The 17,107-nt window shown below is 50.2% G+C and overlaps 1 protein-coding gene across 1 annotated transcript in view; it reads left to right on the forward strand.

Moving 5' to 3' along the window:
• LOC119279819 overlaps positions 1-16,147 on the forward strand; it is a 19,991-nt gene extending 3,844 nt beyond the window's left edge. Inside the window, exons 4-8 of the mRNA XM_037560925.1 lie at positions 1,433-1,520; positions 2,133-2,369; positions 7,707-8,097; positions 8,257-8,534; positions 15,898-16,147. Coding sequence (XP_037416822.1) covers positions 1,433-1,520; positions 2,133-2,369; positions 7,707-8,097; positions 8,257-8,534; positions 15,898-16,147 — 1,244 coding nt within the window. The remainder of the gene's footprint in view (positions 1-1,432; positions 1,521-2,132; positions 2,370-7,706; positions 8,098-8,256; positions 8,535-15,897) is intronic.
• The last annotated feature ends 960 nt before the right edge of the window (positions 16,148-17,107 follow it).

Below are 17,107 nucleotides of genomic sequence, written 5' to 3' on the forward strand. Positions count from 1 at the left end.
CGCCTGGGGACCCAGCGACTGATCCTGCCGATCCTGCTGCGACAACGCGGGACCCGTTGGGTGGTTCTGATTCACCGGTCGGTTCTGGCTGCACGTCAGACAAGGAGCAGCGCCAGTATCGCCAATCTTCCTTGGATCAAGAGCCCGATCAGCCTAGATCTTCTGTGCACAATGCTGAAGCAGCAAGATCTCCTACGCCACAATCAAAAACAACTATTTCTCTGTCTCCTTCAGCTCCTCGTCGTCACACCAGGTCTCGGTCAGGTATTGTCAAGGAAAAACAATACAGTGATGGTACAATAAAGTATAATCCGACTAAGCGTGCTTTTCTTGCCACTACTGGTGAACCTATTAATCCGCATGATGCTCTTGCTAACAAGGATTGGAAGGAAGCCATGGATAATGAATATAATACACTTATAAAAAAAATCAGACTTGGCATCTAGTACCACCGCATCATGGTGCAAATGTAATTGATTGTAAGTGGGTATACAAGATTAGAAGAAAATCTGATGGAAGTATAGACAGATACAAGGCAAGGTTGGTTGCAAAGGGCTTCAAGCAAAGGTTTGGAATTGATTATGATGATACCTTTAGTCCTATGGTTAAAGAAACTACTATTCGTCTTGTTTTGTCCATTGTTGTTTCTAGAGGTTGGAGCTTAAGACAGCTAGATGTTCAGAACGCGTTTCTTCATGGTGTTCTTGAGGAAGAAGTGTTCATGCGGTAACCACCAGGTTATGTGAATCACGGCACACCACATTATGTATGTAAGTTGGATAAAGCCTTATATGGCCTGAAGCAGGCTCCAAGAGCATGGTATTCTAGGTTGAGCATGTAGCTACATCATCTTGGGTTTACATCATCCAAGGTAGATACATCCTTGTTCTTTTATAGCAAAGGCAATATCACTGTTTTTGTGCTTGTTTATGTTGATGATATAATTGTTACTAGTTCAAGTCAAGAGGCCACTGCTTGTTTGCTTAAGGATTTAAAGCTTGAATTTGCTCTCAAGGATCTAGGTGATCTTCACTATTTCCTTGGCATAGAGGTAAAGTAAATCTGAGATGGCATACTTCTATCACAAGAGAAATATACAGCTGATGTTTTAAGGAGGGTGGGATTGGAGAATTCCAAACCAGTCAGTACACCAATTTCCACCTCAGAAAAGCTTACAATTGACAGTGGAGAAGCTCTTGGTCCAGAGGATGCAACAAATTATAGGAGTGTTGTAGGTGCTTTGCAGTATTTGACCCTTACACGTCCTGATATCTCTTATTCAGTAAAAAGGTATGTCAATATTTGCATGCTCCTAGAACTACTCATTGGACAACAGTTAAAAGAATTCTAAGGTATCTTCAGTATTCTCAAGGGCTTGGACTTTAGATTGTCAAGTCCTCTTCCTTACTTGTTACTGCATATTCTAATGCAGACTGGGCAAGATGTGCTGATGATAGAAGGTCTACTAGTGGTTTTGCTGTGTTTCTGGGATCTAATCTTGTGTCATGGAGTGCAAGAAAGTAAGCTACTATTTCAAGATCAAGTACAGAGGCTGCATATAAGTCGTTGGCAAATGCTATAGCTGAAGTGATGTGGATACAAACATTACTCTATGAGCTTGCAATTAAGGCTCCAAAGGCTGCACGGTTATGGTGTGACAATATTGGTGCAACTTACCTTTCAGCAAATCCTGTTTTTCATGCACAAACCAAACACATTGAAGTGGATTACCATTTTGTCAGAGAGGGAGTAGCTTGAAAGCTGCTTGAGATTCGGTTTATTCCCACAGGGGATCAACTTGCGGATGGGTTCACTAAACCCTTGACCGAGATAAGACTAGAAGATTTCAAGTACAATCTCAACCTTGGCAAGGCTTGAGGTTTAAATTGAGGGGGAGTGTTAGAATTATTGTATAGGGATAGGAGAGGTGTTTAAACTTGTATCTCAATTCTATCTCTTCTTCTCCCTTATCTTCTGTAACGACCTCCTGGTCGATCTCCTCCTCGCGATCTCTCTCTCTCGAGCTCTCTGTACCGTGTGCATCAAGGCTTTGCCTCAATATATACAATGCGGCCCAAGACAATGGGTTCTACGTTTCCCAAACTATTTCACAATAACATCTTGAGAACAAGGTGCCCGGATATCACCATCACAAAACTCAAAATCAGATTTGTCTTGACGCAACACGACTCTCTCACCATTTGTAGATCTGTTGCCCGCACCATGTCAACCAAGAAAGTTGCCGTGGCTGAATTCCAGATCACAATAGAGAAGTCTCGTAAGATCTGCTCTTCTGCAAATTTTCTCCAGTTTGGTAAGCAGTCCAATGATCTTATCGGTGCTTGTCCAGATGCATATGTTGGCCTTAGGTGTAAGACTTAGGGTTTGGGAAACTGCACTACACCCTTGGCGTATGTGGCTATCTCATATATATAAAGGGGTACACAAAGGTGTACGGTACAATATACAAGATCTATACAGAGGCTACGTATAAATACAGTCTAACACCCTCCCTCAATCTTAACTATGCCCTGATACAAAGTACGTTAAGATTGTGCCTGCAACCTACAAACTGAGCTTGTGGTAGAGGCTTCGTGAAGATGTCAGCAAGTTGATCCTTTGAAGAGATGAACTTTATATAGAGTAGCTTCTGTGCTAAAACGCTCCCGCAGAAAGTGATAGTCAACTTCAATGTGTTTAGTCCGAGCATGAAACACTGGATTAGATGACAGATATGTAGCACCGATGTTGTCACACCAAAGGATAGGTGGCTGAGGTTGAGGAACTCCCAACTCTCTCAATAAGGAATGTACCCATATGATCTCAGCTGTAGCATTTGCAACTACTTTGTATTCAGCTTCAGTGCTACTCTTGGACACTGTAGCTTGTTTACGAGCAGCCCAGGCGATCAAATTAGGACCAAAGAAGACAACATGTCCCCCCGTGGATCGCCTGTCATCTGGATTACCAGCCCAGTCTGCATATGAAAAAGCAGAAAGCATAAAAGATGGTGTTGGCTGAAGAAGTAAACCATATGAGGTAGTGAAGCAAACATAGCGAAGAATGCGCTTCACCGCTGTCCAATGAGATGTCCGAGGAGCATGAAGAAACTGACAAACACGATTGACTACATAGGAGATGTCAGGTCAAGTGATAGTCAGGTACTGCAGACCACCAATAATACCGCGATACTCTGTAGAGTCATCAGAAGTGAGAGGATCTCCATCAAAAGCAGACAAACGATCAGTAGCAGACATAGGAGTCATGGCATGTTTGCACTTCAGCATACCCGCCCTGCACAACAAGTCCATCAAGTACTTATGATGTGTGAGTGTCAAACCAGTAGGAGAACTAGAGACTTCCAAACCGAGGAAGTAATGCAACATTCCTAAATCCTTCACCACAAAGTCACCACTCAAGGAAGAGATCAGACGATCAGCAGCAACCTCAGAGGAGCTAATGAGGATAATATCATCAACATACACCAGTAGATACATAGTCACCTCAGGCCGAGGCAGAAGGAAGAGTGAAGTGTTAGCAGTGGAGGGAACAAAACCAAGTGACCGGAGCACAGAGCCCAATCTGGCATGCCATGCATGAGGAGCCTGCTCTAGCCCATAGAGCGCCTTGACCAGGCGACACAGATGATGAGGGCGAGCAGGATCAACAAACCCCAGGGGCTGACGCATGTAAACCTCCTCATCCAGAAATCCATGCAGAAAAACATTCTGAAGATCCAGCTGACGGAGAAACCAGCCTCGAGTAACAGCCAAGGACAACAAAAGCCGTATAGTCATCGGTTTGACCACCGGACTGAACATATCCGCATAGTCAAGACCATACCTTTGCTTGAACCCTTTCGCCACTAACCGTTCCATATAGCATTCAATAGAACCATTGGCATGCTTCTTAACTTTGAAGACCCACTTGGAATCAATGACATTGACACCAGAGACCGGAGGAACAAGCTGCCAAGTACCATTTGTCAACAATGCCTGCAACTCTTGTTCTATAGCCTGGCGCCAATGAGGAATCCCGAGAGCAACCTGGAAGTGACGCGGTTCAGCCGAGGGATCTGCCTGAACATGAGCAACACACGCTGCAAGCCAGGCCATGGTCCCATCTTTGCATTGCTTGGGACAGAAAATACCAGACCTGCTGTGTGTATGTGGTCGAAGAGCAACAGCAACCAGTGGTACAACGGGTGGCAACGGCACCAGCGAGGAGACCGGCGAGGCGTCTAGTGACGGAGCATCGGCTCCTGGCAAGGACGAGGCAGGGCCAGGCGATGCAACAGGCGACGGGGTAGACAAGACCGCCGACTCGAGGCCAACCAAGGCTAGCCCAGGCGAGACCGCCCGCTCGAGATCAACCAAGGCCGGCCTAGGCGAGGAGTGACGAGCCCAGGGGAGGCCGGTGTGGGAGAGGCCGGTGTGGGCGAGGCCGACGCTGAAGACCCCGGTTCAGCGGCAGCCACCGCAGGTGGGGAAGAGCGAGGCATGCATGGCGCATGCAACACATCGCACCCCACGTCAGGTGCATCTGACACCTCCTATTCCTCCAACAACTCAAGGCGAGCTCCATGACCCGTTCCTGCAGCATGATTAGGCAACAACGCAGGAGAGTATGCAATATCAACAAACTGAGCAGGCAGTGGAGAGGTGGAAGACGAGGATGAGACCGAAGGTGCGGGAGTTAGCGATAAAGATGAGAACGGGAATACATTCTCGTCAAACACAACATCATGCGAGATGTAGACACGATTAGATGGAATGTGAAGGCACTTGTACCCTTTATGAAGAGAGTTGTACCCAAGAAAAACACAAAGTTTTGACTGAAACTCAAGCTTACGCTTATTGTATGGACGAAGATGAGGCCAGCAAGCACAACCGAAAACTTTGAGAAAGGTATAATCTGGAGACTCATTAAGCAACAGTTCAAGTGGTGTTTTCATCCCAAGAAGTCATGTAGGAAGCCTATTTATGAGAAAACAGGCAGTGGAAAATGCATCACTCCAAAACCGAAAAGGTACCGATGCATGGGCAAGTAAAGTGAGGCCAGTTTCAACAATGTGACGATGCTTATGTTCAGCCGTGCGATTCTGCTGATGTGTATGAGGACAAGACACATGGTGTGAAATCCCAAGCTTATTAAAAAGGAATTGAGGTTGTGATATTCACCCCCCAATCAGATTGGACATGAATAATCTTATACTTAAGAAGACGCTCAATGTAAGCTTGAAATTGTAGAAACACATCGAACACATCAGATTTGTGCTTCATAAGATAAAGCCAAGTAAACCGACTATAAGCATCAATGAAACTGACATAATAATTATGACCACTCACAGAAGTTTGGGCATGCCCCCATACATCAGAAAAATAAGCTCAAGTGGAGTTTTAATGACACGACTCGAATCTGAAAACGAAAGTTGATGAATTTTGCCTTGCTGACAGGCATCATAGACTGTGGCAGCATCTTTATTGGACATAACGGGAAGACTATGATGATGAAGAACACTACGAACTATGGGAGTGGCAGGATGACCAAGCCGTGCATGCCAATGAGTGGGCGACACATGGACACCACTGAACGCTCGAGGAGTAGACGGTAGATCAAGTGCATAGAGTCCACCCAGCAGACGACTCTAAGCAGAATGTCCCTCATGGCCTAATCCTTGATAAAAAATAAACAGGATGAAACTCAGTGAAAACATTGTTATTATGAGTAAGTTGAGGAACAAATAGTAAGCTACGAGTAGCAGAAGGAACTCTAAGAACATTATGGAGATGGAGAGATTTCTGTTTATGAGTTAAGAGCGAGGCCTGACCAACATGTGATATGTGCATACCTGCTCCACTCGCGGTGTGAACGTGATCATGTCCACGGTATGGCTCCTGGATGGAGAGCTTACCCATCTCGCCCGTCAGATGATTCGTAGCGCCCGTGTCCATATACCAAGTTGGATCAATGGGATATGATGGAGTGTGGCCTGCTTGTCGTGTAGGCTCATGAGTGGCCAAGGCAGCCTGTTTCTCGTTGCCTTTGCCATTGTTGCTGATGCCGAGGAAGTCCTGCTTGAAGCGGCGATGACAGCGGGATGCTATGTGACTTGGAAGGCTACACAGCTGACAGGGGAGCTGAATGCTGCATGAGGGGCAGCAGGCACACGGACGACCACCTCATGAGGGACGGTAGTAGGCAAGGGGGCGGCGACGGGCGACCACGGATCCTGTGGTACTGATTTGCCGCCGACAGGTGACTTGAAGGGCTTCCCTTTACCCAGAGTGGCAGAATTTGCAGCAATGAAACTCAGGTTGGAACGGCGGGACTTGACACACTGTTCCATGGCGAGGAGGCGGGCGTAGAGCTCACGAGGTTCAAACGGAGTATCATGACCATTGATGTTTTCAGCAAGGTTATCATAGTCATCGTCCAGCCCGTTCATGACAAAGGTGGTGAAGTCCTCTTTACGAAGCGGCTGGCCAATGGAGGCCAAGGTGTCTGCGAGACGTGTCATCTTGTCGAAGTAGTCGGTAATTCTGAGGTCAAGAAGCTTGGTCTCCCCAGCTCCGTATGAAGAGTGTGAGTATGCGCCTGCTGCTGAGATGCGAAGCTCGTGAAGAGTGCAGACCACGTCTCCTGGGACATGGCAGCAAAGAGGACCAAGGAGGACACCCCCTCAGTGAGTGACGACTGAATCGCAGAGAGGATGGCCTGATCCTGAGCCACCCACGCATGATACGCCGGGTGATGCGGTGGAGGACACGGCAGAGAACCGTCAACGTAGCCCTCCAAGTAGCGACTGTGGAGAAGCGGCAGCACCTGCACCCGCCACGACAGATAATTATCCATCATCAATTTCACCGGGATGAGATGCGCGAAGTAGAACGACGCAATGGCCACGGCGGGATCAACGGCAGGAGGCGGCACGTAGTAGCCCATGTGGGATGAACCACTAGATGCACCAGGACCCAGCGCCATGGAGGAAGTTGCAGCAGGTGCAGGAACTCCATGATGAGACGTAGCCGTCAGAGGCGGGTATTAGCTACCACAGGGCAACGGTGGTGGCGGTGCACCGTAGGGCACAGCCGGTGCCCCGCATGACCCGGCGGTCGCGGCACCGTAGAGGGCAATGAGCGCTTCCACGTAGGGTTGCTGCGAGGGTGAGGCAGTGTAGGGCGCCGCGGGCACGGCGCTGTGCGGTGCAGCCGCTGAGTAGGGCGAGGCTCCATACGGGGCGGTGTACATGGAGGCAGCCACGGGAGCAGCCCCGTAGGGCCCTGCTGACGGTGGAGGATTCGGCGACGATCCCATCAAGGGACCGGCAGGATCGGCATACCCCTTGGCTGGCGGAGGCGCGGTTTTGGACGGCGGAGGTGGCGGCTGATCTGAGGAGGCACCCTCCATCGAAGGCTGGCCAGTGTAGACCGAGACCAGGGGGCGCGAGGAGAGGAATGGCGAGGCAGGGGCCGTGGCAGAGACCGGCGCGACGGCGGCGACGGAGGTCGGTGCGATCGTGGCGGCGGCAACAGAAGACATAGGACCGGTTAGGGTTGATACCATGTAAGACTTAGGGTTTGGGAAACTGCACTACACCCTTGGCGGGTGTGGCTATCTCATATATATAAAGGGGTACACAAAGGTGTACGGTACAATATACAAGATCTATATAGAGGCTACGTATAAATACAGTCTAACATTAGGCGCTTGTGGCTGCGCAATATGAGATTTGGTGAACTCGACATCCCCAACATTTTCAGCACTTGCAAGCTTTTTGAGTCTTTGCGTTTAACCGATTGCGACTCAGGGATCTATTCTGTGCTGCAAGTAGAACATGCTGAACTTGTTGAGTTCAAGGTCGACAGGGGGAAATTTGAGAGAATTGAACTGGCATATCTACCAAAACTCCAAAGGGTGTGCTATAATAGTTGGTACTCTTATGAATATTTCCTGTATTTTCGTTTTGTACCACAACTTTCGAAGCTCACACTTATGAAATCTGCCGGTCGTATGCAAAAGACCCTTGAGTTAAGTCAGCTCCTTGCTAATGTTCCTTCTGTAAGTAATCTGCATCTGGATTTTGCAAGTGAACAGGTATGAATTAGTCATTTGAATCATATCTATCCATTCTCGCTCTATATATGATGGTATATGCAAAAATAATAACTTGAGTGGGTCTTCTCCCCCAATTGAGCAGGCACGTAATTTATATGCAACTTGCACTGAGTTTGCAAATTGTTTTTTCTATCCCACATTTGGGTTCTTCCAGAATCCCCGAAGCTGCTTACTCATGTGGTCAGCAAACTACATCATGTGAATCCGGGTCATCTTTCTGAAGGATGTGATTTAGCTTGGACAATGTTTATTCTTGAAGCTGCACCGTCCCTAAAAGAGCTCTACATTAGAGTATGGGATCATTGGTGCAAAAAGGTGACATACAAAGATTTACAGAAGAAATATGGTTTGTGCAAAAAGGCAGAGGTGAAGTGGAAGCCATATGCCCCTTATTTCAAGCACAAGAATCTGGTAAGCTTACTGTCGGTGTCAAAACCGGCGGATCTCGGGTAGGGGGTCCCGAACTGTGCGTCTAGGCGGATGGTAACAGGAGACGAGGGACATGATGTTTTACCCAGGTTCAGGCCCTCTTGATGGAGGTAAAACCCTACGTCCTGCTTGATTAATATTGATGATGTGTGTTACAAGAGTAGATCTACCACGAGATCAAGGAGGCTAAACCCTAGAAGCTAGCCTATGGTATGATTGTTGTTCGTCCTACGGACTAAAGCCATCCGGTTTATATAGACACCGGAGAGGGCTAGGGTTACACAGAGTCGGTTACAATGGTAGGAGATCTACATATCCATATCACCAAGCTTGCCTTCCACGCCAAGGAAAGTCCCATCCGAACACGGGACGGAGTCTTCAATCTTGTATCTTCATAGTCCGGGAGTCCGGCCGAAGGTCATAGTCCGGCCATCCGGATACCCCCTAATCCAGGACTCCCTCAGTAGCCCCTGAACCAGGCTTCAATGACGACGAGTCCGGCGCGCAAGTTGTCTTCGGCATTGCAAGGCGGGTTCTTCTTCAAATTCCTTGTGCCCGTTGAATAGTGTCCGGGGTCAACAAGGGGCGTGACTGGGGGCCGTCCAAAGACGTACCCCTGTTGCAGGACCGGATTCAAGGCCTCCAAGAAAGGGAGATCAATCTAGTCGCAGTAGTACAGGTTATGCTGATCCGGTGCCTACTGCCCTGCGAACGTCGCCCCCTCCGCCTGTGGGAATTTAATCCGGAGGGGCCACGAGCTCTCCAACACTTCATGGGTTTAACACCCGCGGAGATGTACAAACTGTTCTTCGGATCGCAAGAGATGCGTCCGGACTTGACCGAGGACGCTGGCCTAAGCTGCAATCGCCCGGATACTCAAGTAAGTAGCCCTGTGTCCGGACACATTGTCCATTTATTTATCGTGGGTTTGCCTTTTAACCTGCTATCCCTTGGACAGGAGTGGCTAGCGCAAGCAAAACTGATACGGTGTCCGGCCCCCCTCCCTGAGACCATGCAGGATCCCGTGTTAATTAAAATGTTGGAGGTTTCACCTTCGGAGGAGGGAGAAGGGGGCACAGGGGGACTACCACCTCTGCCAAGGAGGCTTTCAGTAAGGGAGGGATCGAGAGTCCCTCCTTCCAGGGGGAGAAGAGGACGGCTTCCGAAGACCCGGAGGCCAAGGCCTCAAAGTGGGGAAAGAAATCTGTACCGGAAGGTCCTGTGCCGGGAAGAGCCCCGGCCGCACTGTCTCCTCGGAGGAATCTGCCCTCCAGCGAGCCGTAAGTAAAAAAGGGGGAATTTTGTAATAGTGCACACCCCTGCTTAATTTCTAAGGGTAAGCGAAGTTTTCATCTTGTAGTTCGGATCTCAGCCCGTCTCAACACAGCTCATCTTCGGGAGACCTTCGTCCGGAGATGATGGAGAGCAAAACGCCTCCATTTGCTGCCCCATCGTGCGGGGCGGACGACCCTGAGGTGTCGTCACGGAGGGTCTCCCCGAGTCCGGCGGGGCCAGAGAGTGCGGCACCCATTGGAGTACGGCCGATAGAGCTGCAGGATTTGCTTAAGAGGGCGTCTATCTCGGAAGATCACCGCACATTAATGAGTACGGTGATTGAAAGGATCTCGTCCACCGAGAGCGGGTTGTATGAGGCCGTCGGAAGCTTGCTGACGGGTTTTGAGGTATGCAAAAAATGACATACCTTTTGACAGTTTTGCACGTGAGGTGCACCCTGTATAGATAGTAGCCCCTGAGACTTGGTATGCTGTCGAAAGCGATAGCGTGCCAAGGATCATAATCTCAGTTATAGAGTGTCGCCTTTCCTACACAGGTGGCGGAACGTTCGGTGGCCAGCCGGACTGATGGAGTTGCCGAACTGAAGAGGCAACTCGATGTTGCGGATGCGGACATCGCGCTGGTCAATAAACGACTTAGCGAGTCACAAGGTAGGTGGTTGCTCCGCGGTTGCCTAGTAAGGGAGCTGGTGCCCGTTCCTTACAATTTGTATGCTTGATGCAGATGGCGCCACAGCTGTGGAAGATCTTCGAGCAGAGCTTGCTCGAGCCAAGGAGCAAGCCAGGATAAGTAATGCGGCTGCCTTGAAGGCAGCGGAAGAGCTAAAAGCCGAAAAGGCTGCTCACTACCGAAGCAGGGAAGAGTTGGCCGGAATGGCCTTGGAATTAAAAGATGCTGCCGACCATTGTGAGGTTCTTGAAGGAGAACGCCGAGTGGAGCAAGAGGGCCTGAAGAAGGCCAGCGCCGAAGTCAAGGATGCCCGGAGTGAGATGCGGGCTATGAAGGAGGAACTGCGTCAGGCCGGAGACATTGCGGCTGGAAAGCCCTTTCTTCTGCGTAGGAAATTCACGGATCCGAAGTATGCTCAGCTGGGCCAGTTGTGTGGTGCGGAGGATCCTTATCTGGATTTGGCGGCGAGTGCGGCGGACGCAGTCGTGCACTTCCGAGGCCAGAAGGATCATGAAATGGAAGAACTTTACTGGTCTCAATTCCATAGTACGGAGCGTCCACTTCCGTTGACTGATCGGCTGGCTGAGTGGGTGGAGCTGAATAGATTGTCCAGACTTGCCATGACGGATGTGATCACTCATCTGTGGCCGGAGAGGCCCAAGCCGAAGAGTTATTTTGGCTTGTTGCAGCAATTCCTTGGGGCGGTGCCGCATATCAAGGCGATGAAGCGGTCGACATGCATAGAAGGTGCACGGATGGCTCTCGCTCGTGTGAAGACATATTGGGCGGACATGGATGCCACTGCTGTTGCATCCCGAGGTTCCGACAAGAGCCGATTACCCGCCGAGCACTATTTTGAGGAAGTCCTGTAGGGCACTCATTTAATAGAGGCACAATGCTCGAAAGATGTCATGTTCAAATGACATGTATAATTTGTGAGATCATGTTTGTAATGCAATAGCTTTTTATACTTGTGCGCTCAAGTATTGAACTATCTCCTGTGCGACCGTATGTGTATGTATAATCTGAAAGATGGCAGTCTTTGGCTTCAGCCCCCACGCACATGGTGCGGGGGTGTTTGCAAAAAGAAAAGCGCTTTTTCACACTTAATCCAACGTCTTGGTCCTTTTAAGGAGGTGATAGCGTAGCAAACTAGGCAACTGGACTATAACGCTTTATCACTTTCACTTAGCCATAGGAGCTCGAATGTGGCGCTACTATATAGCCCCTAGCGGCACCGCTCTTCCCTGAACTCGGGGCACATGTGTGCCTGACCAGGAAGAGGTCCTTCGTCAAAGCGGAGGAATTCTAAACATTCCAATGGTCGATCGAGTGGTTGACCAGTCTCTCGCTATATCATGACAGTCAGTTTTCGGCTTTCTCTACTGAGGTGCTCGCCCGGCCGAACCGGGGCACAATCGCAGTAGTTCTCCTGGTGCCGCATTAGCCGATGATACAGAACGTAAGGCAGCAAAACACAGGAGCCGGGCAAACCCAACATTTGACCAAAGACATGATTCAGAGCTGATGCATATAAGGCCTAACTCGAGACGCCACACACTCCCTGAGGTGTCCGGTCTTTATGATACCAGGCAGAACAATGCCCTAAGCCCCTAGTGTCCAGGTATAGGCGGGAACTTCTGACACGGACGATGCCAAAATGCCAGCCTCCTCCTCGGCTATGGTAGGAAACCGGGGGATGTGTATCAACAAGAGACAGTAAGAAAGGTTTACGCAGGGTCTTAATCTGAAAAGAATCCTTGCAACGGGTCCCTGCTGCACGTCTGCGCCTGTGTCTCCGTTGTGCTGTATCCTGGACGGGTGTAGCACGTGCTTCATCTGTAAAAGAGAAGGACTTAGTTTCTAAGAAATATCGTGCAAAAGTTGTATTAAAATAAAGTATAATTTGGAAGATGAAGAAAGTTGAGCTTTATTGGCTCTCATCATTTATACGTGCGGCCCCTTATAAAGGGGGTATGCGGCTGGGAAGCCCCTTGTTTATTTACGCCGGACTCGCCTAACCGTGTCCGGGGTCTGAATGACCTGTGTTTAGGGGCCTTGACCTGCAAGGTCGGAGTGGCTGTCAAGGCAGCCCCACGCTCTCCGTGGTCGAGGAACACTCGTAGTTACTCTTTAATGAGATTATGCCGCGTGGACCGGGCATTGTAAGTATAAGAGACGTGTAGTGTGGTATGGCGTTAAAGCGGGCGAAAGCTTTGCGTCCCAGTAGTGCTTGATGGCCACTGTAAAATGGGGCGCTACGAAGAGTGAGCCTTTCGCGACGGAGGTTGTCGGATGAACCGAACACAACCTCTAGTGGTACAGAGCCCGTATAATTGGCTTAAAGGCCTGGCGTCACTCCTTTGAAGGAAGTGCTGTTATGGCAAATGTTGGTAGGGTCTATCCCCATTCTGCGGACGGTGTCCTGGTATGGCAGGTGCCGCGCTGTGTTTTCGTGTTATCACATGAAGTGAGTTCACTGTTTTGACTTCTAGTGGGAAAGTCTTCTATTTTCCGGAGTGCTGCTTTTGGGGTTCGTCACTTTCGCTTGGTGTGTCGAGCCCCTTGTGTTCGGCGTTAAGTCGGCCGGACTGCTTGAAGACCCAACAATCTCTGTGGGTATGGTTTGCAGGCTTTCCGGAGGTACCGTGTATTTGACATAGCCTGTCCAGAATCTTGTTTAGGTTGGATAGCTCATCACTGTTGTCCTTGAGGGGCAGTGTTTTGTTATTCGGCCGAGAGCTTTTGAATCCGGCATTGACCGCCGTACTATTTGGGCCATTTTCCTTGTTCCGGCGCTGATCTTTTCTGCATCATGATTTCCCATTTCCATCCCTGACTTTGGATGTACTCGGGTCGCTGGTGCTGCATCTAGCCAGCCAGCTGTCCTCCCCTGCGCAAAAGCGGGTCATGTGGCTTGTCAGTGCGGCCATTGTTCTTGGTTTTTCTTGGCCGAGGTGTCTGGCGAGCCATTCGTCTCGGACGTTGTGTTTAAAGGCTGCTAAGGCTTCAGCGTCCGGACAGTCCACTATTTGGTTCTTTTTAGTGAGGAACCTGTTCCAAAATTTGCGTGCTGACTCTCCAGGCTGTTGAGTTATGTGACTTAAATCGTCTGCATCCGGAGGGCGGACATAAGTCCCCTGAAAATTTGCTCGAAACGCATCCTCAAGCTCTTCCCAACTTCCAATGGTATTTTCTGGGAGGCTTTTGAGCCAATGCCGAGCTGGCCCTTTGAGCTTGAGGGGTAGGTATTTTATGGCATGGAGATCGTCTCCTCTGGCCATATGTATGTGTAGGATATAATCCTCAATCCAGACTCCGGGGTCTGTTGTTCCGTCATATGCCTCTATGTTTACGGGTTTGAATCCCGCTGGAAATCCATGATCCAGTACCTCATTGGTGAAACACAGTGGATGTGCGGCGCCCCTGTATTTGGGTATGCCGTTGTCTTCGAATGCTCGGCGGGTTATGTTGCTTCCTGGAGTCTTCTTTTTTGTCCCATAGATAGACCTGGCCGGGTCATCCTTTTTCCGAGGATCTTTGTGCTGATCGTGTGCCGGCTTGTGTGCGGCGCCCCTTGCTGTTCTTGGCCTGTCATCTGGTCGTCTATCCGGCCAGGCGGCTTCTTTCTTTTTTGACTGCGGGGGCTCTAAGGCCTCCTCGTCAAATCCGGGCAACAGCTTGCGCTTCGGGTAGCTCTTTGTCTGGTGACTAGTGCCGTATTTATCTGCGTTGTTGAGTATTTTGCTCCATTTCATTCTGAGTGCGCCCTCCGCTGTTTTGAGCTTCTGCTTTTGCTTCTTCAAACTTCTTGCAGTGGCGACGAGCCTTTTATGGAGGTTCATATGCTCTGGTGATGTGAGATCGTCTTCGCCGGAGATGGTTTGCTTTCTGGCATGTTCGTCGTCCGCTGCTTCGCCCTGCTCTAGGGCCGGGTCCGTATGGGTGCCGTTTTTATCTGGGCCGGTCTTCGGGCGGCGCTTGCGTCGCTGTTTTGGTTATTTGTTGGGGGAGTTGTCCTGCGCCACGTCCTGTTTTTCCTCGTTGTCGCTTCCTTTTGGTGTATCCACCATGTATACGTCGTGCGTTGGGGTGGCTTTCCGGTGCCCGATGGGTGCTGGTTCTTGGTCGTCTCCGGCATCATTGTCCATACCGTCGATGTCTTCGGAGTCGTAGTCTAGCATGTCGGTTAGATCGTCGACAGTGGCTACCAAGTGGGTGGTGGGTGGGTTTTGAATTTCTTCGTCATCCGCATCCCAACCGTCCTGGCCGCAGTCCGGCCAGGGCTCTCCTGATAACGAGAGATACTTTAGCGAACTCAAGATGTCGCCGAAAGGTGAGTACTGAAAGATGTCCGCTGCGGTGAACTCCATGATCGGCGCCCGATCAGGTTCGATCGGAGGGGGCGCGGGAGGTTTGGAGTCCGGCAAGGAGTCCGGCACCTCGGAGTCACGAGCTTCATGAGGGACAAGGTCAGTGTTCGGATCTATTGCCGTAGAGGTTGCAGCCCCCGAGGCGGTGTCTAGCCATCCGTCCTCGACCTGCGCAGCCAGCTCCGAATTGAAGATCAGAGCGGGTTCGAGTGCGGCCTCCAAGGTACTGTCCGGTTGCAGAGCTAAATCATGCTCGCCGTGACAGTGCGGCACGCTTGGCTGTGGCTCGAATCCATTGAGGATCAAGTCCCCGCGGATGTCAGCCGTGAAGTTCAAACTTCCAAATCTGACCTGACGGCCAGGGGCGTAGCTTCCGATCTGCTCCAGTTGGCCAAGCGAGTTGGCCCGCAGTGCGAAGCCGCCAAATACGAAGATCTGTCCGGGGAGGAAGGTCTCATCCTGGATTGCGTCGCTGATGATGATCGAAGAAGCCATCGAGCCTATCAGTGACGACACAGAGGAACTCTCAGTGAAAGCACCAATGTCGGTGTCAAAACCGGCGGATCTCGGGTAGGGGGTCCCGAACTGTGCGTCTAGGCGGATGGTAACAGGAGACGAGGGACACGATGTTTTACCCAGGTTCGGGCCCTCTTGATGGAGTTAAAACCCTACGTCCTGCTTGATTAATATTGATGATGTGTGTTACAAGAGTAGATCTACCACGAGATCAAGGAGGCTAAACCCTAGAAGCTAGCCTATGGTATGATTGTTGTTCGTCCTACGGACTAAAGCCATCTAGTTTATATAGACACCGGAGAGGGCTAGGGTTACACAGAGTCGGTTACAATGGTAGGAGATCTACATATCCGTATCGCCAAGCTTGCCTTCCACGCCAAGGAAAGTCCCATCCGGACACGGGACGAAGTCTTCAATCTTGTATCTTCATAGTCTTGGAGTCCGGCCGATGATGATAGTTCGGCTATCCGGACACCCCCTAGTCCGGAACTCCCTCACTTACCATCTATGGCTTCCAGCCCGACGATAACTTTGTGACCTACATCAGGCGTGTTGTGGAAGCTGGGGTTAATATGGCAGAGATACATCTGCATGACAGGAAGGTGTGTGGGTGTTGTAGTGACCTGGATCCTGCGATGAAGGGCAAGGTTTGTCCATCAAGATATCCACGAACCACTGAGGAGAGGAAGCAGACAACTGAGGGGTTGGGTTTGAGTTCACGTGTTGTGATTCACTTTCCGTCCTAAATGAAAAATGATGTACTTTGAAAATCACCTATTGAGGGAGTCCTAGATTAGGGGGTGTCCGGATGGCCAGGCTATGACCTTCGGCCGGACTCCCGGACTATGAAGATACAAGATTGAAGACTCCGTCCCGTGTCCGGATGGGACTTTCCTTGGCGTGGAAGGCAAGCTTGGCGATACGATATGAAGATCTCCTCCCATTGTAACTGACTCTGTGTAACCCTAGCCCTCTCCGGTGTCTATATAAACCGGAGAGTTTTAGTCCATAGGACGAACAACAATCATACCATAGGCTAGCTCCTAGGGTCTAGCCTCTCTGATCTCGTGGTAGATCCACTCTTGTACTACCCATATCATCAATATTAATCAAGCAGGAGTAGGGTTTTACCTCCATCTAGAGGGACCGAACCTGGGTAAAAACATCGTGTCCCTTGTCTCCTGTTACCATCCTCCTAGACGCATAGTTCGGGACCCCCTACCCGAGATCCGCCGGTTTTGACACCGCCATTGGTGCTTTCATTGAGAGTTCCTCTGTGTCGTCGCTGTCAGGAAGGATGCCGCACCCCGTCTTTAAAGACGGCACTGTTGCTAAAGGAGCTTTGGCTGTCGGCCAAACTCTCCGGCTAGGCAGGTTTTTGATGACCGCCTGTTCGGCCGCCGCGCCGACGATGACCTCTCGGGCCATCGAAAGCAATCTTCACATCATCTCGGAACTCGCTGAGCAGTTAGATCTGATGGAGCTCTCTTCCTTGAATGAGCTCCTGGATCGCATTACCGCCCTGGGAGTCGCTACAGATTACGGCCAGATTGGGCTTAAACCCGCTCAGAGAGAGATCGGCTCTCCCCAGGTCACCCACCACATTGAAGTGGTGGAAGAACAATGCGGCGCATCTTCGCCTGCTCTAAGGACCAGATGTGTCTGGATTCCCGACCCCTCCAAGCCGGATACCCGTGGAGGGGAGG

This window comes from Triticum dicoccoides, chromosome 3B, assembly GCF_002162155.2.
Source record: "Triticum dicoccoides isolate Atlit2015 ecotype Zavitan chromosome 3B, WEW_v2.0, whole genome shotgun sequence".
In the NCBI taxonomy this organism is placed as follows: domain Eukaryota; kingdom Viridiplantae; phylum Streptophyta; class Magnoliopsida; order Poales; family Poaceae; genus Triticum; species Triticum dicoccoides.